General features: G+C 39.1%; 1 protein-coding gene across 1 annotated transcript in view; it reads left to right on the top strand.

Moving 5' to 3' along the window:
- The window catches only part of GLIS3 (GLIS family zinc finger 3), a 267,685-nt gene that overhangs the window by 169,254 nt on the left and 73,417 nt on the right, over positions 1–25,014 (top strand). The window contains exons 5-6 of the mRNA XM_073345244.1: positions 8,121–8,282; positions 12,373–12,483. Of these exons, the coding sequence (XP_073201345.1) occupies positions 8,121–8,282; positions 12,373–12,483 (273 nt within the window). The remainder of the gene's footprint in view (positions 1–8,120; positions 8,283–12,372; positions 12,484–25,014) is intronic.

Below are 25,014 nucleotides of genomic sequence, written 5' to 3'. Positions count from 1 at the left end.
GGAGGCAGACTGTGACTTTCAAAGCTTAAACTGAAGTTATGGACTTGATGCAGATTTTACCAGGTGAAGTTCTTTGGCCTGTGTTATGCAGGAGATCAGACTAGATAATCATAATGGTCCCTTCTGGCTTTAAAATCTTCAACAAGCCACAACAGAGCCCTATATTTTAATTAGCTGTAGTTTCAAACTACTTTAATAATATTTACAGGAAAGCTAGCTTTCTTTTCTTTTCTTTTCTTTTCTTTTCTTTTCTTTTCTTTTCTTTTCTTTTCTTTTCTTTTCTTTTGTATTTTCAGTTCAGGTGCAGTTCAGGTTCAGCGGAGTTACTTTAGTTTTACACCAGGTAATGGAGATCGGAACTGAGCTCTTCATGAGGCTCACTTTGTCAAAATACTGTAATACAGAGAAGTTCCCCAACATGAACACCATGTTCAAGCCCCATTGCCACCTGAACTTCAGTGAAAATCCATCTGGATTTGAAGTCTTGAACCCATCTCTTTCTTGGATACACTCTGTTGGGCCAAACCAGGACTTAACTTTGGATCCACATTCAGCTCTGAACTACACTGCCTAGTTACATCTCTAATGTGTATGAATCTTTAATGAGAAGCTAGAAAGCATTCAGGCTGCATGTGTTTTGTAAATCATTGTAGATGTTAGCGAGTGAATGTTATGTTCACTTCTCCTTTCCTTTCCTTGACTATATCATGTCTTTTCCTTTTCCTTTGAATCTTACTCTTCCCTTCTCTGATCCCATCTATTGTCAGGAAGAAGTGCTCCCAATTCTGTATGACATCTCCAGAGCTTAGCAACAGCAATATTAGCTGCAATAGTGAACAGGTTTAAACAAAGGGAGAAGATTTTTGGTAGGGGAAGCTGTATGAATACACAGGACAACCTCTGTTATAAAAGGGTTTTAGAGACAAAGATTATATGTGAGCAATACCAAGGACAGCATGTTGGAAACTACTGAAAGTGAGAATGGGAGAAGAGTATCAAACAAAAAAGACTAGAGACACTGTCTACACACAGGGAAGCAATAAACCAATTCCGAAGTTCATTCTTCCTCTATTGGTTTCCAATCCATGTCTTTTGAATTATTACCAGATGATGTGTTCAGTAGTAGATTCTTTCCAAGAAACTTGTCATAATATTTACTTACTCTGCAACAACAGGAATGTCTTCCAGGGCTGAAATGGCCAGGCTTATTAAAATGAATGAAAACAAGAGCCATTTCCATGGTGGATGAGTCTGTGACACCTACATTTTGTGGGATAAATAACATCCGATATACAGTACTTTGCTTCAGTTGAGCATATTTTATATCCTTGGGGTTCCCCGTAAGTGCAGTGCTTGTCTTCAAGTGTGAATATGGAGGAGGGCGCCATTACTAAGAGAGAAATATGAAGATCTCTGGAATATATGAAGTATGAAAGAAGAGATTTGCAATTTCATGTTTGATTTTGTATTGGAAACATACTAAGTATAAAGGGTTGTCAGTAGAGAGAGCTCTCATGCAAAGAGAAATTTGTGGTGTGGTAACAGCCCTCTACAGGTACTGCACTTCCATTGATGTGGATCCTTGCTCCCCTTTTTCTGTTTTTCCTTCCAGAATTGTTAACACCACAGTGAAACTTAACTATGATTTACTCCAAGCTTTCCTGTGGTCTGTAACTTTTTTCTCTTCGTATATATGCTCACGTATTCAGGGTCTCCAAATTCTGAATATGTCTGAAGATGGAATTTGCAGCTTATTTCTGCAGCAGAGATAACAGAATTTATCAGCCATTTCAAGGGCTGATCCGAAACCCCTTGATGTCAACAAAAAATGCCCATTGACTTCAACAAACTTTGGATCAGGAACTTAGTGAATTGTCTGGCAAACACCAACTGTAGTCATCTACAGTAAGTGTACATATAGCCCACTGTTATTTACTGGAATTGATGAATTCCAGGAGCCATGGCTCTTTGTGATTTCAGAGCCTAACTTGAAAGGGAGGAAATCTCCCAGCCTATGCACTGTTTGAAAATATAGTCCTATACAAGCACTGTGCATACAAAAAAACAAACAAGCACCATGTCATAAAATGTGCTTCCACTCTGATGGAAATATTTCCTCTGCAATGAAGTGTAGCTTTGGATGTTATATTTTCCCCATCTATCTACTCTAAGGGTTAAAATCATACCAGACATTTTACATAAAATGAACCCAGACTTTCAAACCTCAGCTGTGGCATGCAGTGTCCTTGTTGGTGAGCACCTGATGTCAGCGTTTTGAGTGATGCCTGACACTAATTATGTGTCACTCACAGGATTGCCAGGCAAGAGACTCAGGGGGAATAAAAAACTATTTAAAAGGTTTTGATATGAGGTCTTACTCTCAATTTTTTAAAAGCCCTCATGCGTTTTATAGAGCAGCACTCTGCTAATGCTATGGGCGAAGGGAAATGCTTTTTAAAAGGCTTTTAATTAATGTTTAAAATGCATCACCATTGTTTGAAAGCAATTTAGGAGCAGTTTCTACATCTGTTCCCTCCATGCTCTAAAAAAGGGGGAGAGGGGGAAATCTTTAATTCCTTTCGTGCCACTCGCTTCAGTAGTTACACAGAAGAGCATGGTTGGGCAGTGTATCCTATTACCTAAAATACTAATGGCAGATTGATTTTTAACGTTGTTGGATTCATTAATTACTCCTTTATCTGCTGCAAAGGAAGCTTTTTTAAAAAATATGTTACCATGGGACAATTCCAAGACAATCTCAGAGCCTCATGTGTATGGTATTGTGTTTATAAATACATATATGTATATCTCCTTTTTATATGCCTCTATATTATATGCACCCTGTGTGTATGTATTATAGCAGTGCCTGTATTTGCAATCTTAAGCCTTTCTCAGATGCTTATAACTTTTCCAAAAATCTACACTGGAAACATCTACAAAAGACTTCCATGTCTGTGGTGAGCCTAAGAACAAATTATTGCCTAGTATCGAAGTCCCCTGCCCTTTTCAAAGCAAGCTAAACAAGAATCAAGCAAAAACAGTCTCCAGGAACATCTTGCTTTTGCCTATATCCTCAGGCCAACTTCAAGCCAGCACAAGCTATAAAGACAGGACATGTTCCTTTGGTGGATGATCTCCGCTTGTCCACTGGCAGCAAAGTACTTCCACGCCTATCCTCCTGGACCTCACTGCTGCAGCCGTTGGTGCATGTTATCACCAGATAATCTTGCCCTGCCTCCAAGAGGCTGATGAGATGAAAGGTTCTTCCCCTCAGACCAAACACGTTCCATGAGCATCTGTTCCTCCATGTCCAAAGCCCTCATTTTCAGAGTCCCACAAGACTCACTTCTTGCCCTCATATCATTCAACATCTATAAGAAGCCAAACTAACCAAGCTATTTACCCTATAGTCTGGAATGGGAAAAAGAGAAAAGCTGTTGTTTCCACTCATGTCTTCTATTTCTATTTACATTTCTTAGGCAGGATGTAAAACATTTTAAAATCAGCAGGACTGGATAACTTGTATACACAAATCTTAAAAGAAGGAGTTGGCACCTGTGGAAAGTAGTATTTGATCATATAAGTTAACGACCATTGATCTGATTCCTAATTACACAGAAGCCTTTATGTACTGTTGTGGCAGGGTAAAGGGGTACAAAAGGGGGCATAAATTACACTTACACTCACTTTAAGGCCTCTTTACACTGCTGGATTAGTGTAAAAGGGTCTGAGTGTAATTGAGAATCAAGCCCAACTTTATAATGCATATGCACTGGGAGAAGAGTTAAGGTGACATAGGGACCTGATTTCTGGGTGCTTCCCTTTGAAAATGTAATGTTCTTTTAAACTTTTGTTTTTTATGTATGCGTACAGACATACAGTAAATAGAGGGGATGGGGCCTCTGTATGTGGGTATGTAAATTTCTTATTAAATCCGTGTAGATGTCATAAAGAAGTCACAATCCACTCAATGTTTTATTAATATGCTTTACCATTATTTTTAGATACACAGTGTTTATAAACTTCTAATTTTGATAACTAATATACAATGTCTGTGTAAAGAGAAACTAAACAATTGCATATATAAATAAATGGACAGTCCAATGAATTTGTTTTAAAGAAAACTCTAGGTCAAAATTAAGAAGCATGCTGAGCCAGGAAATTGTCTTTATGAGCTGGTTAATGGTTTCAATTTGCATGGAACAGTAAAAAGAAAAACACAGTAACTATGATTCTTTTATTGCAGATTAGGAAAACATTACAAAGGGCTTTTTTATTAATTCCACAAAACTTTAATACTTCCAGAAAATCTGGCTGAATCAGGATTATGTTTAGGAGTGTTATTCAGTTTTAGAATGTCGAATGCATGGCACCTACTAAACTGACTAATTGCGGTAAAGGTGTTACATCCTCTTCTACAACCACACTTAATAACTTGGAAACTATGAAGATTTCCATTTGAAAATACAACTACAGTCTACTTGACTTTTTGTTCCTTCAGGTTATCATGGCTTCTGTGGAATAATTTAACAGAAATCTTATTTGCAAGGAATAGTCCATATTATATATAGTTTTAAAGAATATCCTTCTCAAAGCTTTTTGTCTTTTAAAGCATGAGAGATTGCCTAAATTTCAGATTTTTTTTTCAGCATTAACATTTATACTTTATTGTCTGAAAAAGGATTTTCCAACATTTCAGGCTTAATTACCTAGTAAAAGATAAAGAAGAATTCACAATATCTAGAGTTGTGAATGTCATATGCATGAATTAAGGTACTATGGGGGGGAAAAGCTTCAATATATTTTCATTGTTTTCAAGTTCTCCTCAACAGCGCAGAGTTCTTAAAAATGTTAATGTCTATATCTTTTAGGGTGAAATTCACCTCATTTCTCAATTAACCACATAATCTGAAATAAACTCTGTGTTAATTCCCCAATCCTATAGACGCTTGTACACATACTTAACTTTGCGTAATTATCTACAGGATCAAGGCCTAAGTCATTAACACAGAGCTGACGCAGTACAGAGGGTCTTCTTTGGAATCTCTGTAGTGGGGTGAATTTCACCCTATAAGATTGAAAGATACTTGAGAAAATGGAATTTATATTACAGCTATATACAGTTTAATCCATGTCATTTGAATGGAAATTTGTTCTATTCTAAACTTTCCTCTTGGAACCACTCGCAACCTGCCAAAATAATATAATTTCTACTGTCAGTGATTTTCGCTGTTGCTACCACCTACCTGTTCTCGAGTGATTTTTTCTTTTTCAAAATACTGGCTATTCTTTCATACCAATCCTGTCATCCTTATGTTTTCCTTTCTCATTCATTTTTCTCTCAAAATTTTGTTACAGTGGATGGAATAAATGTAAGGGAAATTCCATGGTACATGATTGTCTGATTTCTCGTGAGTCTATCTTAAAATATTTCACAGTAATGAAGTGCTATAGAAGAAGATTATGTTTTACATTTTTTACTTCAGTTTTGACTTTTGCTCTCAAGATTTCATTGACATAGAACAATCAATATTTTTGCTTCTCTCCTCTCCCTCTACAAGCACAGTTGAATTTCTGGATGATGGTTTGTGACTGGAGAGCCTCAAAAGCTTTGGAGGTTTGGTTTGGATAAGAACCCCAAAATCTAGATAACCTGCTGCTCCCCCACACAAAAAAAATGTTCTGAACCATTGGGTTGTCAGAGTTGGGTTAGAAGTGTTGCAAAAACTTGTTTTTCTGAGACTTCAAAGACTTCTGACTTTGTGTTTGAACTGGGCCACAAATACCATTGAATAAAGCCTCTCATTTCAGTATTTCATCACTAGCATCTCTGGTTCTGTAAATCAAGGAAGCAAAGGCATGGTTTGGAAAGATTTCTGAATTTCTCTGACTCTGAAAAAAAATCGCATTGTGATTGAGTTTAAGGTGAAGGTTTGGGTTGGCTCACTCATCCCTAATGAGTATGCCTCTTCTTATACTGTAGCATTTAAAAATCAGAGTTATATATCTTGTCCCATCTCCTAAGTTTGCCTGGGCAATGTGTAGTCAGTTTTTTCTTTTCTACAGTTCAAAAAAAAATTGTGAAGCAAGGCCCTGAGATTCACCACATTCTAGTTCTTTGTTTCCTTTCTCCATCCTTTCCCTATGCGTCTTCATTCTGTGGATTTTACCTGATCCTTTACTCATTATTCCAAGAATTAAAAGTTGGAATTCCTATTTTTCTCTTTTTCTCACATTAGTTCTAATTAATGACAACCCAATGCAAATTATGATCAGTCATTTTGATGTTTCATCTATCTTTACTTTTGCAAGCATTCATACAGTAAATAAAATATAACAAATGTTATTTATGGTACTCTAGAGTAAGTTAAAAGTTGCCCCTATTCTAGTTATTGCTTGTAGACTAGATGAAATGAATTATAAGAGGAACTCTGGAAATAGCTAATTATATCTGCAATATTATAAATGCTTGACATTTATGCTAGTACATTTTTATCTTTGCAAATGTACAAGAACAGCAAACTAGCATGTCATTCAGGAGACAGGTTCTAATACTGTGCAATGAAACACACAGCAGCTATGATTAATTGCATTAATTGCTCTTGACTGATGGAGTCTAATTGAAATCAAATATATGTATAAAAATGCTTGATGTCACAGAAATCCTTGTTTTTAGTTTCCCTAACATTAGAGATACTGTGGAAGCCTGATCAGGAAAGAACTTGTGTTAGCACTTGGGAGGTGCACTTCTGTTTTGAGTAGATTAAGTAGCTGATTAGGGAAAGGAACAGTATTCCATTATTGGTTACCCGTATAGATTAAATCCTGTTTTGATGGAGTCTAATGATGAACTCTTTATTTTTTATACCTTATACAAAAACCTGTAATAGAAAGGTAAAATAATATCTTAAAGGTTATTTTAATGCCACTGAGGATCAATGATCTCTAATCAAGCAAATATTTGCACGATCATTATAGCTTAGTTTTTGTTTTTTTAATAAAAAAACACTAGCAAGGCAGTGGAGGTTAGGGTTTCGCAGGGTGTGGTTTGTACGGGTTTTTTTGTTTTGTTTTGGAGAGGGGTTTTTTTGTTATTCAATTCTCCTGATGGATATGCAAGCTGGAAAAAACCTGTGAGGAAAGATGGCCCAGTGGTTAGGGTGCTAACCTAGAACGAGGGCAACTGAGGTTCACTCCCTACTATGCTTCCTTTGGTCTGACCCAGTACGGCTGTTCTTATGTTAATCACTTACACTGTCTGTGCCTCAGTTCCCCAGCTGCAAAATGGGAATAATTGTGGTTTCTGACCTCACACTGTGATATGAAAATAGATACGTTAAAAGATTCTGAGTTGCTCAGATACAGTAGTCATAAGGGTAATATAAGTACATAAGGGCTTGTCGGCATAGCAATGGGTGTTAGAAGGATGTGATTTTCTAAAGCACATCACTATGTTGTGTACTAACTGGCCTACTAACAAACAGTACTATGTTAATGAGCACTAGGAAACTTTTAGTTCACATCAACAGGGTCTACGTGGTCCAGTTAGTGCAAAACATGCTGGTGTGCATTAGAAATTACACCTCTTTCGTGCACACTGCCATGCCATGCGGGAGGAATAGCTCAGTGGTTTGAGCATTGGCCTGCTAAACCCAGGGTTGTGAGATAAATTCCAGCTCCGTTTCCCAGAGCTTTAATGTCTAAATAGAGGTAAAGACACATCGTAGTCTCTAATGTAAGCAGAAATGAAATGGCCAGAGCTATGAAGTACAGACATGAACTCTCTCAAAATGTGAGGGTGTTCAGCTTGGAAGTTTGGTTCAGACCCATCTCTATGAGAAAAAACAAAACAGTGGGACAGGATTTTCATAAGTGGTTAGTGTTGGCCTTACTCTGTTCTCATTGAAGTCTATGGAAAAAATTCCATTGACTTCAGTGGAGGAAGGTAGGTCAGTGCTGAGTGCTTTGGAAAATCCCTCTCAGTACATTTTGAGACAAATGCTTAATTTAGTAACTGAATATTTTTAAATTACAAAGTAAAAATTACACTTGGATTTTAAAAGATGAAGGCATTCAAATGTGGGTTTCTTTAAAGAAAAAAAATCTTTTCTTTTGTACAGTTTGAGGGCTGCAAGAAGGCCTTTTCCAGACTAGAAAATCTCAAGATTCATTTACGGAGCCACACAGGAGAAAAGCCCTACCTTTGTCAGCATCCAGGTTGTCAGAAAGCATTCAGTAACTCCAGCGATCGAGCCAAGCATCAGAGGACACACTTGGACACTGTAAGAAATAAAAGATCTCAAATTTGATTTCTTGTTAACCTGTTAAATCCTTTTTCTCTTAGCTGATTGCATCAAATACTGTATATAATTGGAGATGGGAGGATAGGAAGAGATGTCAGTTAATAGAGTTTGAGCTGTGGCAGAGATGACATAGTCCAGGGGTGGACAAACTCTGGCTTGCAAGCAGGGGCGGCTCTACCAATTTTGCCACCCCAAGCAGTCGCCGCCGAATTGCCGCCATGCCCGGAAGAGCGGCGGAGCTGCTGCCGAGGGACACGGACTGCCGCCCCATTCTGAATGCTGTCCAAGCACCTGCTTGGATAGCTGGTGCCTGGAGCCGGCCCTGCTTGCGAGCCACATGTGGCTCTTTTACCATTAAAGTGCAGCTTGCAATCCCCCCCAGCTGGGGGTGGGAGGGGGACTCAGGACCTCTGCCTTGCAGAGGTAGGAGTTTCTATCCAGCGGGAAGGAGGGTCTCGGGGCTTCAGCCCTGCGGGGCGCATCTGCCAGTGCTTGGGACTTCAGCAGGAGTGGGGTTGAAGTCCCAAGCCCTGGCTCCCAGCAGGTGTGCTCTCAGTCTCAAACTTCTGAAGACTGTCGTATGTGACTTGGAGGGTCATTAAATTTATCCATCCCTGACATAGTCAGTCTCAGTTAGGACAGTTACCAAGTTGTGTTCAGTTTTCTCCATTTCCTTTGCATTTAATAACACTGGGACTGACTGTGACAGAAACAGTCTGCTGGCCTATATGTTCTGAGGAAGCTCTGGTTACTGACTGAGGTATATAAAGGTAAGTAGTGGAGAAGGGCCAAGATTACAAAATTCAGATTTGGATTCAGATTTTGAATATCACAAAATTCTGGAGTGTTTGGAAACATGATAATGGATCATTATGGAATTTGGATCCAGGTTTGATTCTGAAGTTTGGAGATTTCCAGATGTGACGTTTCGGATCAGGGCTATCTCCAGTCAGTACAATTTGAAGTTGGAATTAAGGCATGAATGCCTTGGCCATAACAGAATGGTCTGATGATGAACGTATTAGCCTTTGCCTCCAGAGATACCTTAGTGCATAATAAAACCCATTCAGATAGGAGCAAGATTCTGGAAAATCAAAATGTATCTTCCACAAGAATATATCCCAAAATACAGAATACATTAAGGACAAAGACCTGTCTATTTTAGACACACTACTTCATTAACTTCAGCCTGACTATTCACTTGGGAAAGGTGAGCCTTATTTGGGCTCTTAACTCTTATTACTGGTAGATTAGTGATCAGTGCAAATGTGGCATGCTACTTTTTAAAAAATGGTATGTTATAAGCAATTGACTTAGGCCTGATTCAAAGCCTAGTAAAGTCAACAGGAATCTTTCCATTGGCTCCATTGGGTTTTGAATGTGGCCCTTAATGGTTACTATTTACTATGAAGTTCTGCTCTATTTTAAGACACATAGGTATTCATTATGTGGTATTGCAGGTTCTGTAGATAATAAGTTATTCCATGTCACAACATATAATGAATGTGCAATGAAAGACTGCTGAGAACATTACCAGAAAGCAGAACATTCAACTAGATTCAATTTTACAAAACTACGTAGTTTCTCGTTTAGTGAACGGACATTTTTAGGTCTTCCTGCATCAGTTCAATAGTTGCAGGAAGGAGAATGGCTGGAGAGATCCGTTTTCAAGTAGCCTTCACTCTGAAATGCTTTCTGTGGGAAGGAACCATTCTTCTCAGCAGAAATGGATTTTTTTTTCACTGCAAAGAGCCTGTAATTTCTGAAAGCCAGTTAAAATGCTGCTTAGAAAAAAATAAATATCTAGAACATAGTGCTTCAAGATAATAAACAGAATAAATGTGTCACCTTAAAGTGATAAATATGCATACATAAGCCAGATAGGTAGTTACAAGGAGCTAAGCTGCAGCCGCACAACCTGCCTGTGCTTGAGGGAGTAAATGTCCCCCCTCTTCTACAATCCTCAAGACTCCAATAATCACAAACATCAATAATAATATATAGTTATCACTAGATAAAAGTTTTACTAAGATAAAGTTAAGATTGAGAGTACCTATCAGGAAGTTAAGGGCAAAACTCCATTAGCAAGAAATAAAATAAAATAAAATGTTATGCAACTGTTAGAGAGCTTATTCCTTCACTCTCCCACTTTCCTGGTCCTTCTCGCATGAACAGAGAGCAACAATACCCGAAGTCCCAAGGTGCAAACAATTCGATGTTTATTGGGGTGAACTTTCAGCAAGCTTAAATACAAGTTCCTTTTTCCTTATTTTCGAATCCCAACTTACTTCCTGTTTGCCCCTAATTTATATAGTAATATTCTTAGCTATACCTTAACCAATCATTCTACTGAAATTTAACTAACCAATCCTAACATATTGTAACATGATTAGCTAACCAATTATATCCCACCACCTTAATTAGTTTACACCCAGCAAAATTAATTATACAGCAGACAGAAACAATCACAGAACCAGACAGAGACCATGCCAATAAACAATAGCAAAGTGGGAGCTATAATGACAAAACAATACAGAAGTGAGGATTTCACATCCCAGCTATTTATAAGTGAGTTCTTGCCAGACAGGATGCTATCAAACTAAGTTTCCTTTTACATTTTCTAGGCACTTCCCTTTCTCTGGAGGCAATAGACACTATCAGGACAGGATTGTATTCCTAAGAGCCCAATAGCACCTTCTTTCAATGTGACTAGTTTGGAATGTGAGGATGTGACCGTTCGCTTCCCAGCTTATGGCTGCCTCTGCTGCTTAGCCAAAGGCCTTAGCCTAAGAACAGGGCCTCAGACTGTCACAGTAAGAGAAGGCTCTTACACCAGCAGACAGTGATTTTGATTCTTTCTTTTATACCTCTATAACTAGCCAAGTGATAAGAATACACCTAAATTCTTAGAGTATAGGCCTTTACAGACAGGCCTGAATATCTATATCCTAACAGCAACCAAAATATTGTTTGTGAATTATGGGTTTTTAGCCAAGGTTTATTTAATAAACAAAATTTGTTTTACAACAAAATAAAATTTAGTTTTAAGCAGAAGCAGACAGAGTTTACAAAAGACATACCATCAGGAAAAAGAAATAATAGCATGTGACTTAGCTGACCAGTCACATAACTTAAATAGCAAATTTCAAATAATGAACAGAATATTCAGTACAGACAGTTCACAATTTCATTAAAAATGTGATGTGTTTGCATATATTCTGTGAACAAAGTAAAGAGTTAAATTTATCAAATAATTATTTGCAACAAATAGTTGCACCAGTTCTAATATTTACATATTATTGACATTCCATATGGTGGTGCAACTACAATTCTGGAAATACCTCAAGGGGTGTCAGAGAGCAGGCAAGTTAGACCAAGTAGATATGACTTTTAGTGAACCTAAAAAAACCGTACATGGTCATTTCAGGACCGTATATGTTAGCAATATTGTATATTTGTGATTGGCAATTAAGAGATGACAAAAATTGTCTTGTCCTTTACATAAAAATACATATTCTTTGCATATTCCTTTTTATTGCCTTCAGTGTTTTAGAATGTTTAAAGGTAGTGTTTAAAGGTTGCTTTGTTGTTGTTTCCTCTCTTTGTCATGTAGTAGACTAACCTGTTCTCTTATTCTCTGTCTTTCTGAAGCAGGTTTCCTCTATAACTCTTAAGCAGTCTGTCCAGGACTTTACTACAGTTTCTTTACCTGACTTACTAAAGAATGTAATTTCTGACTAAGTCAAAGACTGCTGTGAGGGTGACATAATTGTAAGTACTGCTGGAGATACTCATTCATAATGATAAAAACAATGATGAGGTAAAAGGAAATATGGCCTGGTAAAATTAAAAATAGGCATTTAAACATCAGAAAAGATTCTTTTACTTTCTCTTGCTTGCAAGCCTTCCTTTCCTCTTTACCATGCCATAAAGTTACTGGGCATTCTACCTTTGGTACTTCTCGGTATATCCAATCAATAGTAAGACTTCAGATGGATTTTCCCCGAGCAAAATAATATGTGGTTTAACCGATTTTTCTTTGTGCTTTTTTTATTTGTTTTTGTTTTAGAAACCTTATGCATGTCAGATTTCAGGATGTACTAAACGGTACACAGACCCAAGCTCTCTGAGAAAGCATGTAAAGGCACATTCTTCCAAAGACCAACAGGCCAGGAAAAAGGTAACTGTCCAAGAGGTTTGTTCTGCATAGGAATTATATTAAAGTTGTAACACTAGAAGCATTGAGACATCTTAAGTACCAGCACTTGTGAAACTGTAAAGCCATGGTCTAGGACTGCTTGATTAAAGAAACCATCCATGAACAAATGGTAAATCCAGTGTGTGTATAGATGATATTTTCAGTTTTGATACAATAAGGCTGACTGTTTTACTAGAAGTCCAGCAAAGATTATCATCTGTTGGTTTAATGATTAATCATAACGAATATGTAACTTAGCATACGGAAGAATAATTTTGAGAAGGAAGATTTTATTTGTAAAATTCTTTCACCACACAAGTATATTGTGATGCAACATCCAGTTTACGCTGCCAACCTGAGATAGATAGATGTATGTTGAGGATTGATGGATGGTTGTTCAAACTGACTTGTATAGAAATTATAAATTATATTTTCATACACCCCAGCCATTTTCAAACATCAAGCTATTTCACAATGCTGAGTCCCAGGTTTCTCAGTCCCATGGGAAAAAAGGTTATCTGAGGACATGATCTGATTTTTTCCCTACATCTCAAGCCCATTTTTACTATAATCCATGATATACTGTTTTAGACCAATGAGGATAAGTGCAATGCTTTCATTTAAAAAAATGATGATGGAGATGGCCTTATCTGCACTACTGGGGTAAGTTATGCTACTCCAGCTACACGAATAACATAGTTGGAGTCAACATAGCTTAGGACGATTTACTGCGGTGTCTACAGGAGACTCTCTCCCGTCAACTTACCTTACTCCTCTTTTTCCGGTGTGGTACCGGAGTCAACCAGAGAGTGCTCTGTGGTCAAATTAGTGGGTGTTTACTAGACCCTGTAAATCTACCCCCGCTGCATCAATTGCAGCAGCTTCAATCCCCAGTAAGTGTAGACATGGTCTTAGAATAATGTAGGGAAAGTTAAAACCCTAGAGTCATAACACCTACAGAAGGGGCTATATTTAACTTGAGTGACAGCATGGATTGCCCTTGATTTGAATGGTAACAATTTTTGTTTAGTCAGTGTCTGAAACACTAAAGTATAGTCTTACAAACTGCAAAATGTAGGGCTAGATTGTGATTTAACTGTTTGCCCTGAGCATGTAGCTGTGCTGCTCCCAGAGACCAGGGAAAGAATTTTAATTCTTGGGAATTATAGTTTCCTTCCTGAATCCCCCTTGTGTCAGGGGAAAAGTAATCTCCTAGTGGTCATTACTGTGCTGGCTGGCACCTTGACCCACCCCTACCTGCCCTCTTCTTGCCCATGTGTGGAGGAGGGCTGGTGGTGGTCCTGTGCAAACTGGTTTCCTGGCTGCACTGTGAACCATAGGACAGATAGCCCATAGAGAGCAGCAAAGGGGTGTTATATGCCCCCCACTTACTCCCTTGTGTCAACTTATGAGGCAAGCGGTGGTCATGCCTGAATGTTCTGTCAAATTTACATATGACACATCAAATAAAACTTGGATAATGTATCTGAACAGAGGATATTAAACTCTTAGGTAACATTACATAATTGAATGTAAAATAATATGGTATGCTCTGTACATGGTTGTGTCAAATTGCAGGAGCATGGGAGGGTTCCATTCTTAGGATGCAGAGTAACAGCCGTGTTAGTCTGTATTCGCAAAAAGAAAAGGAGTACTTGTGGCACCTTAGAGACTAACCAATTTATTTGAGCATGAGCTTTCGTGAGCTACAGCTCACTTCATCGGATGCATACTGTGGAAACTGCAGCAGACTTTATATACACACAGAGAATATGAAACAATACCTCCTCCCACCCCACTGTCCTGCTGGTAATAGCTTATCTAAAGTGATTATCAAGTTGGGCCATTTCCAGCACAAATCCAGGTTTTCTCACCCTCCACCCCCCCACACAAATTCACTCTCCTGCTGGTAATAGCCCATCCAAAGTGACAACTCTCTACACAATGTGCATGATAATCAAGTTGGGCCATTTCCTGCACAAATCCAGGTTCTCTCACCCCCCTCCAAAGAACACACAGACAAACTCACTATCCTGCTGGTAATAGCTCATCCAAAGTGACCACTCTCCCTACAATGTGCATGATAATCAAGGTGGGCCATTTCCAGCACAAATTCAGGTTTTCTCACCCCCCCACCCCCATACACACACAAACTCACTCTCCTGCTGGTAATAGCTCATCCAAAGTGACCACTCTCCCTACAATGTGCATGGTAATCAAGGTGGCCCAACTTGATGATCACTTTAGATAAGCTATTACCAGCAGGACAGTGGGGTGGGAGGAGGTATTGTTTCATATTCTCTGTGTGTATATAAAGTCTGCTGCAGTTTCCACGGTATGCATCCGATGAAGTGAGCTGTAGCTCACGAAAGCTCATGCTCAAATAAATTGGTTAGTCTCTAAGGTGCCACAAGTACTCCTTTTCTTTATTCTTAGGATGGCATTTCCCATATGTTTTTGTTCATTTTCAGTTCTTCTGTTATAACAGTTTAAAGCTGGCCCTTTTAACTCCTCACATGGTCATTTTTTTTAGAATTTAACTTAAAGTTGTTTAGTTTTTCATCCAGTCCATTTGATAAGGATTTATTTATCTGAGATGGGTTAATATGTGGAAGTGGAAATAAGTCAACCCAGCAAAAAAACAAAGGAAGAAATGTGGCATCAATCAAGCCAAATGTTTAAAAACATGCACTGAGGTTGCAGTGTATAATATTTACAAGGTACAGCGTAGTTACTGGACCTTTGAGAACTTATAATTGCTAACTTGCATCATGCTTTGGTATTTGAAATATTTCCTGGCAGTAATAATAATAATAATAAAAAGTAAGAAACAATAAACCTTTTAAGGCAGTATTAAGATTATTTACGACTTTAATTAAAAATGAAAATTGGCTTAATGTCAAAAAAGCCTTTACAAAAAATGTGAATTCATCAAAAATAACCATAAAAATTCCAAGGTGATAAAGGCACAGTGGAGTAATAGTTCCAGCCCTAGGGAACTGTTCTGTTGAAAAGAATGAAACCCTTTGCTGTCACACCCTGTTAGTCATGGATTCATTTAATATATCCTGCCTGACTGCCTGTAATCCTCATTTTAACCTCCCCCTGCACACTAAATGACATTATTTTGGTGTCTTAAGTTGCTAGCTCTCCAAGATTGCACACTAAAATATGCTCTTCATGTTACACAGATTTTAAATAGCAGGGGAAATGTATCTGTGGCAATGGAGATGCCCTGGAATAAAGTACTGTACTCACCATGTCAATCTGAAGTTACGCTGATTCTTCCACACAACTTTTCATAATCCATCCTCAAAGCTCCTTGCCCCTCCCTCTGCTGTGTAATGTAGAACAGAGAGATGTTGCAGTGAGAATCAAAATGGATTATCTATCTATCTATCTATCTATCTATCTATCTATCTATCTATCTATCATGTACTAACTTTTCACTGATGTGGTTTTGTGCTCTATTGTGCAAGGCAAAGTGCCTGATTCTGCAGTTCTTTTGCAGGCAAAACCCCTATTGATGTAAATGGAAGTCTTTCCTATTAAGGGAATGAATTCCTGACCCATTGAAGTCAGTGGCAAAACTATGTATAATGTATGCAGCTCAACAAATGTGAGCAAGAGTTTGTAATTTATTTTTAAATACAGTATTGAAAATAAAACCCAAAAGTTGAGCAACTTCTAGTTTTTCACCGTGTGAAATTTCTAAGAAATTCCCCACATGACATCAGAAAGGGTGCGGGAGGGGAAGGGGAATCAGAACAGAGAGTGAATGCAAAGCCAGAAATGTCAAATATCTGATCAAATCTTCTGATCAAAGAAGTCTAAAATGCTATCCAGATAATTTTCTATTTAAAAGGTCTCTAATGACTTTCAGTCATGCATAGAAAACTGTAGACAATAACAACACAAAGTATTTTCTTTCTACATGTTTAATTGGAGACAAAAAATAACCCATTTTTTAATTTAAACAAATTAAAAATGCAGCCTCCATGGTTGGAGTCCATCTCCCTAAAAACGGGTTAGTGCAACTATCCCTAAGCATGGCCTATGGAAGTCAGTAATATGTAAGTACAGACAGTACTCAGATTGGGAGAGGATTGAATACTGGTTTATAATACCTCTGACCTATAATCAGCTGTAAGATATCCCCACTTCTGAGTTATCCCCTCCTTTAAACACTTCCTTTTATGCCAGGGAAATGCAGTGTAGTGAATCTGAAAGACAACAAATTTTAAAACACTTTTTTACACAATGTGCAATTATCCTGTGGCAATGAGTTCCATAAGGTACCATAGAGGTCAAGAGCTTAGCAGGTTTCAAAAAAGTACTGGATATTTATATGGATGATGTATCCACAATACATTCATTAAGATTTTTAAAAATCCCCAGATTTGTAAGGGATATAAATCCTCATGCTTCAGGACAGAAGTCAACATCATAGTAATGAGATTAGAAAGAACCTTGGTTACTCCATAACTGGTCCCTTGGGGTTTCTTGCACATTCCTTTGAAGTATCTGGTCCAAGCCACTGTTGCAGACAGCATAGGACTAGGTGGATCTTGGGCCTGATCTAATTCAGCAATGTGAATAGTTCTAAATGGAGTAACAAAAAATAATTTAATTCTAAATGAATGAACAAAAAAGTAATTCTCCAATCTGTGTTTTCTTGCTTTTTCCTTTCCCCCATTCCATCTTTATTCCTTTTCTCCTGTTCTCGCTTTCCATGTCCCTTCTCATTCTATCTCCCACTTTCACTAGGTATGATTTTTTTTTAAGATATGCAACCAAAACTGTAATGGGAGGTTGTGGTGCATATGCTATAGTAAAATTAGTCCCAGTATCATTCTATCTTTGTTTCTGTCTCTTTAATAGACTCTGCTTTTCTCTTCTCTCCTCCCTTACTTTTACCCTTCCTCTGTCACCATACACATTCTGTATCTGAACTGTTTCTTCAGAAATGTATATGCTAAAGCAACTAAATGTTTCACATTTAACGTTTTTGCTTATCATTTTGTAGTATGGATAACATATTAATACAGAGTCACATGGATCATTTAGTCTCCCGTTCATGATTATATAACAATCCTGTGGCATCTTGACTTCAGTGCACCTACACAAATGATGAGATTCTGGCCTTTTAAAGGTGAAAGCTCCAAAAATGACATAAAATCTGCTTTCTATACATAAATATGTCCCAGCTTCAATATCCAATACTTCTAGGGCCAGAAGCAAGTGTTGTGCTTTCTGTTGGGAAGTTGGGAATCCCTCCATCCCAAAGGAATGAAGCTCCAGTTTCTAGCCCTGCAGTGTCATGAAGTAACAGATTTTTATGTAAAGAAAGACTGTGACTGGCCTAGGGCTGAATATTGCCCAGTTTCGACCTCAGGACTGTGTGAGTTTTGCAGGGAAAATTCTGCATTTGGGGATAGAAGTAGGGTTGCCAGGTGTCCAGTTTTTGACCGGAATGCCTGATTGAAAAGGGACCCTGGTGGCTCCGGTCACCACTGCTGACCGGGTCGTTAAAAGTACAGTCAGCGGCGTAGTGGGGCTAAGGTAGGCTCCCTGCCTGCCATGGCTCCATGCAGCTCCCAGAGCAGCAGCATGTTCCCCCTCCAGCTCCTATGCCATGGACAATGGGAGCTGCAGGGGCAGCATCTGTGGATGGGACAGCACGCTGCAGAGCCCCCTGGCCGCACCTCCACATAGGAGCCAGAGGAGGACATGCTGCTGCTTCCGGGAGCTGCTTGAGGTAAGCACTACCTGGATCCTGCACTCCTGACCCCCTTCTTTGCCCCAACCCCCTGTCCCAGCCCTGATCCCCATCCCACCCGCTGAACCCCTCAGTCCCAGCCAGAGCATGCTCCTACACCCCAAACCCCTCATCCCCAACCCCACCCCAGAGCCTGCACCCCCAGCCGGAGTCTGCACGCCCCCATGCCCCAACCCCCTGCTCCAGACCTGATTCCCCTCCCGCTTTCCGAATCCCTCGGTCCCAGCCTGGAGCCCCCTCCTACACCCCAAGCCCACACCTCCAGACAGAGCCCTCCCCCTCCTTCCCTGCACATCAACCCCCTGACCCAGCCCAGAGCCCCCCTCCTGCATCCTGAACCCCTCATTTCTGGCCCACCCCGGAACCCACACTCCCAGCCATGAGTCCATACCCCCTCCCACACCCCAACCCCCTGCCTCAGCCCCTCCCCTACTCCAAACCCCTCATTCCTGGCCCCACCCCAAAGCCTGCACCCCCAGCTGGAGCCTTCACCCCCTCCCACACCTCCCTGAGCCAGTTCAGTGAAAATGAGTGAGTGAGTGAGTGAGAGTGGGAAGAGCAAGCGACAGAGAGAGGGGGAATGGAGTGAGTAGGGGCAGGGCCTCGGAGAAGGGGCGAGGCAGGGGCAGGGCCTCAGAGGAGGGGTGGGGCAGGGGAGGAGCAAGCGTGTTGGATTTTGTGCAAGTAGAAAGTTGGCAACCCTAGGTAGAAGGAAGAAACAATTACTGTAATTGTTATTTCATTTCTTCTGACAAATACATAGTGGGTGAGATGAGGATTCATGCAAATATTGACGAAATGGGAGGTAGAAAAGTAGGAGGATAGAAAGTGCAGGATATTTGCTGCAGATAATACTCATAATATTTGTTTTTACCTTACATTTCTTGAAATCTGGCAACCATTTCTATGACATTATAGATTATGATTATGACATTGTTCTATTACACTGCAATCTGAAAAGTATGAACTGTTGCATCTGATAATTTTTATATCCGTTCATCTATATTAGTTAGAGGTAAATCCCTCTGATGTCTAAGGACCAAATCCTGTGGTCCTTATTCTGGGAAAATCCTGTCTGAAATTTATGATTAAGGGCCAGTAGCTGATACCTTTGCTCATATTGAGTAGTTCTTTATTCCTCTATTAGTTCCCTGAAGCCAGTGAGATTACTAAAGAAGTAAGGTACTACTCAACATGAGTAAGGGGGGTGGTTGTTTTTTTGCAGTCAGTAAGCTTAACATTTTCAAAGGAAGGTTCTGCACAGAAATTTCTTACATCTGTTTGTTTGATGATGTTGTGCTTGAGCATGACCATTCTATAGCTCTTTTCTTTATTAGACTCCTGTGCTGAAGTTACTTTTGGGAAATGACAAAACTAAATCAGTAACAAAATCCACAGCTCATGCTGTTAACCCACCATTGACTCAAAGCCAAGTTAGAAAATGAATATTATCATTATTTCTTTATATGACAGATTTGTTGGGGAAGCTGACATATAGACATACTCTAAGATATGATACACTATTTCACCAGGAGCCCTGCTTAAGGAAAGTGTATTTGTAAAACGTGTGATAATTCTTGTTCATTTTTATTGTTCCCACTTTTTTTTTGAAAAAGCAACCCATGCAATAAATGGAGTCTGGGCTTCTTCAATGTGTGTGTGTGTGTGTGGGTGTGTGTGTGTGTGTGTGGGTGTGGATCATGGCATGAACCAAGAAATCCACTTTCAACTTCAAAGCTTTTGTATTGTGTTTTTTTTAGTCTTTTTAAATATATTTCTGTTACATTAAGGAAAACCTATTGGAGCCCTCCAGTGGCCAAAATAGTACCTCTAAATTTCCATAAATATTAAGCAGGGACAAGATAGCCTAGTTGACAATGTCAGCCTTATAATTCCAAGATATAAACTTCATTTCCTGCAGTGGCTGTACTTTTAATTACAATTTCCAATGTATTTATAATTATACCGATGGACAAATGTTATTCATGACACTTTTATTTAGCTAAGACAGTGATGTAACATATTTCTGCAAGAAATATTGAAAGGTTGTTAGCAGAGAAACAAATAAAGTTAGGTTAAGTTTGCCTATGTTGTGATATCAGTAAAACAGCCCTGGTAGTCATTTAAATAGTTAAAGTAAACAAGACCACCTAAGATGAATTTAGAACCTCTCTCGGGGTTCATAAATCCACATGTGAGAGTCTGAAGTGAAAAGTGAGAGCCAAGTTAGATCTAATACTGTCTTATTTATCTTGATCAAACATCTAGTCCTTAGCTATTTATATAGATGCCATGTCTTTTAATAGTTCCTTATTTGCAAACTGTACTATTTTGAACATTAGATGTTCTAGTTCAGATTTATTATAAGGCAGTCTTTGAGAAATTGACCACTTCATTGCACTGATACTAAACAGGACTCTCTCTTATGGAGCTGTTTCTGCATCATTTTAGCTTGTTCAAATTGCTCTTAAAGAAACCAAACCTGGATTAATTTTGCCAGGTAATTTATCATCTTTACTGGTTCTGTAACATTACTAAATGCAGGTTTGAAAGACTGCCACCTTTGCTGCTCTGGGTACTCCACTGTTATATACAATGTCATTCAGCTGAGCAGCTAAAGATTAGAACAACAGTGTCTAGTAGGGTGACAAGACAGCAAGTGTGAAAAATTGGGACAGGGGGTGTGGGGTTATAGGAGCCTGTATAAGAAAAAGACCCAAAAACTGGGACTGTCCCTATAAAATCGGGACATCTGGTCACCCTAGTGTCTAGGCTGACCAGATAGCAAGTGTCAAAATTCGGGACAGGAGGTGGGGGGTAATAGGTGCCTATGTGAGAGAAAGACCCAAAAATTGGGACTGTGCCTATAAAATCGGGACATCTGGTCACCCTAACAGTGTCACTAGTGCGGAATGTGAACTTCAATGAAACAATGATATCGTTGTGCAGCTATTTATTTATTTATTTATTTATTTATTTATACATTCTTGTGTCTATCATAGCCCTCTTCCCCAACAATTGTGCTATGTGTTTACTATCTCTTCTTTCTCCATTTTAAGGCTGTTTATTGCTTCTCCACTGACTCCATACAGTCAGCATCTGACATGACACTTCAAAAAATTGTTCAAATGTTTTTAGAAGTTAGTTGCAGTTAGTTTATTGGATTTGTATATTAGCCTTATGGATGTTGCAAAACACCTGACTTTCTATTTCACCAAAGAGTCAGAGGTCTCCCAAATGTCACTATTAGGATGCTAGGGAGGTAGAACATCTTATTTGTCACAGGAGTTGGATCTGGGGAAGGACTGACTATACAAACATTCGCCAAGTTTGCTACAAACATGGTTCAGTTTTTCCTGAAAATTCTCCCTTTTTGGTACCAAAATTGGCAACATGAAAACTGGGGGCTTTGCACAGCTGCTCTCGGTGAGCTCATAAACCAAACAGCCCAGGGGAAAAAACACTTCAGACACTGTTGTTTCTATGAAGTCCATGAAGAGGCTTTCTGAGTTTCTCTGATTGGCTCTGTCAAATTGTGGAAGTAAATGAGTTGGGGAGGGAGAAGAGCAGTCGTTCAGCCTGTTTTCTGGCGTTTAAAAAAACCGGAAGGAGGAAGTTTTGGCTGGACTCAATGCAGGGTTTCCTGTCCTGACTCTCTCAAAGATGCATTTTAGTTGTTTGAATGGTATCTCGGGCTAGCATTGGTTGGAAATTTTTCAAATGAAATTTTTTGTCATTGAAAGAATGGCCTTTTTCAAAAGTAGGCATTTCCATCTTAAAATTTTAGCTTTTAAATTTTTTCAATATTTTTAACAAACCTGGGAAATGAAAAATTTAGTCTTTCTTGGTTTACTGTTTTTTTCAGTGGCAAATTGTAACAAAGGGAGGAAGAACAAGAAAACTGAAAAACATGGCGGGAAATGAAAAATTAAAAACTTTGAAAATGAAAATTTTCAAAATCAAATATTTACAATGAAAATCTACGATAAAAATGTCACAAACATGAAAAACTGTTCCTTTTCAAAATCTTCAGAATAAATATGACTTCAAAGTTTTTCATTAAATGTTTTCCATTTTTTTATTTATTCTAGTTGTGTACATAGTGTCCTTGTCTCCTCTAAGCTTCTACCTTGATTTTTATTGAGGAGTAAACAAGCTTAGCCTGACATTGGTAAATCTGAATTAAGTGGGTTTTTTTAAATCTCCAGGTTATTGAGAGTGTGTTCTTCGTGAAACTAATGCTCTGAGATATAAACACTGTTATAAGGGAGCCTGAGAACAAACAGGAAGAAGATAAACAAGACTGAAATGTAGTGGCTCAGGGATCAATAGCATTTTTCAATATGGCTGATAATTGTATAATCAGAAAAGACAACTTCCTTCAGATCTGCAGGAAGCCTAGAATGTTTAGATAAATACTGCAGATGACCATGAAGAACAGAGGTAGCAAAGGTGGACTTGTGTGACGCAGAATATCTGGAAGGGAAATGTTGAGTCTACAGAGGTTTGGGGCCCTGTTCCCCTCTCACTTACACTGTTTCTATACATGTGTAATTCCCCTGGGTTGCATGGGGTAGGAATGTTTAAGTTAAAGTGGGGTAGGAGCTACTGACTCACACCTTTCTACATGATCTTCCAGTTCCTTGTTGAATAAATTACCCCAATTCAGTCTTCCTTACAGATCAGTAAAGCAGGTGTACATAGCCTCAGTGAGTGAAAGGCGATTTCTTACTTATACTGCCATTCACATCACTTCTGAATTTGGCCCACTGTCACTAGGATTTGAGGCAATTCACTTTGGCTAAAACCCTGTATAAACTCCAAGTATCTAGGCTCTATGCAGGTGAAGGGCAGAAGAGGTGAAATCCACCCTTCCAACCCTGAGATCAAGACACAGGGGCTGCATTGCAACCTACCTGTGTCTGCTATTCATGTGGGCTGAAATAGTAGCCACAACCCTTCCACAATCCTTATGTGTTGGGGCCATAAGAGTTGCATCAACAAGAATTATGTGGCCACTCCCTGGCTTATTCCAACCATTGCCCTCCTTGCTAGTCTGTGCTGGCATTGGGTAAAGAGACCCCTTCTGTAGCCCCTAGATTTTGCAAAGAGGCACTTCCCAGCTACATCATCCCACAGCCAAACCTCTTCCCCCACAATGCATTCCTAGTACAAATGATATAAGTGATGCAGTGCCTAATTTGTGCACCATAGGTCAATTTCACCGTCAGGGAGGAATCTGGATCACTGTTATGCCTCTGGACCTTGGCCATCCTGATAAGCTCTGTATCCCCTAGCAGGTTGCCTTTTTTCCCCTTTATGTCTGACTTACTCAAATATATAAGGCTGTCTGTCCTAAAATATGAAAAAACAAGCAAAATAGGTAGAATAAAAAAAGGGAAAAGGGGAGCCAAAAGACACTCCTTTTCTGAGCAATATTTTCTCAGGCAATGATAGTTCTACATTAGCCTGTAATGGAGCACTGGAACAATTTTTATAGTGGGAATGCTGAGAGCCATTGAACCAAGCTGTAATCCCTGTATATAATGGAAACCGCTTCACGCCAAGGGTTTGTAGCATCCCCTGCAGCCTGAGTTCCAGTCTGTAATTAATAACATCTAAAAAGGCTTGACAGATAGTTTACTTTTATTGTCTGCTATGGGATGCTTTGACAAATACATCCTTCTCCCACAAATAATATAGATCCAGTTTTATAAATATGGGCAGCATATAATGCTGTGTAATGTCATCTTGATTGTTCATTGTTTACACTGTTTTACAATAGGACCAAGTTCTCTGTTTAACTTTTATGAGTATATGTTGATTTCACCCCAGTATGGCTGAAGTTACCTGTTTGTTTGCATAGACTTTGAGTAAATGACAGGTTTCAGAGTAACAGCCGTGTTAGTCTGTATTCGCAAAAAGAAAAGGAGTACTTGTGGCACCTTAGAGACTAACCAATTTATTAGAGCATAAGCTTTCGTGAGCTACAGCTCACTTCCTCAGATGCATATCGTGGAAACTGCAGCAGGCTTTATATATACACAGAGAATATGAACCAATACCTCCTCCCACCCCACTGTCCTGCTGGTAATAGCTTATCTAAAGTGATCATCAGGTGGGCCATTTCCAGCACAAATCCAGGTTTTCTCACCCTCCACCCCCCCACACAAATTCACTCTCCTGCTGGTGATAGCCCATCCAAAGTGACAACTCTTTACACAATGTGCATGACAATCAAGTTGGGCTATTTCCTGCACAAATCCAGGTTTTCTCACATCCCCCCCACCCCCATACACACACAAACTCACTCTCCTGCTGGTAATAGCTCATCCAAACTGACCACTCTTCAAGTTTAAATCCATGTTAAACCAGAACATCTGGGGGAGGGGTTAGGAAAAAACAAGAGGAAACAGGCTACCTTGCATAATGACTTAGCCACTCCCAGTCTCTATTTAAGCCTAAATTAATAGTATCCAATTTGCAAATGAATTCCAATTCAGCAGTTTCTCGCTGGAGTCTGGATTTGAAGTTTTTTTGTTTTAAGATAGCGACCTTCATGTCTGTGATTGCGTGACCAGAGAGATTGAAGTGTTCTCCGACTGGTTTATGAATGTTATAATTCTTGACATCTGATTTGTGTCCATTTATTCTTTTACGTAGAGACTGTCCAGTTTGACCAATGTATATGGCAGAGGGGCATTGCTGGCACATGATGGCATATATCACATTGG

Source organism: Lepidochelys kempii, chromosome 5, assembly GCF_965140285.1.
Source record: "Lepidochelys kempii isolate rLepKem1 chromosome 5, rLepKem1.hap1, whole genome shotgun sequence".
NCBI lineage: Eukaryota > Metazoa > Chordata > Testudines > Cheloniidae > Lepidochelys > Lepidochelys kempii.
This window is presented reverse-complemented; position numbering and strand designations above follow the sequence as displayed.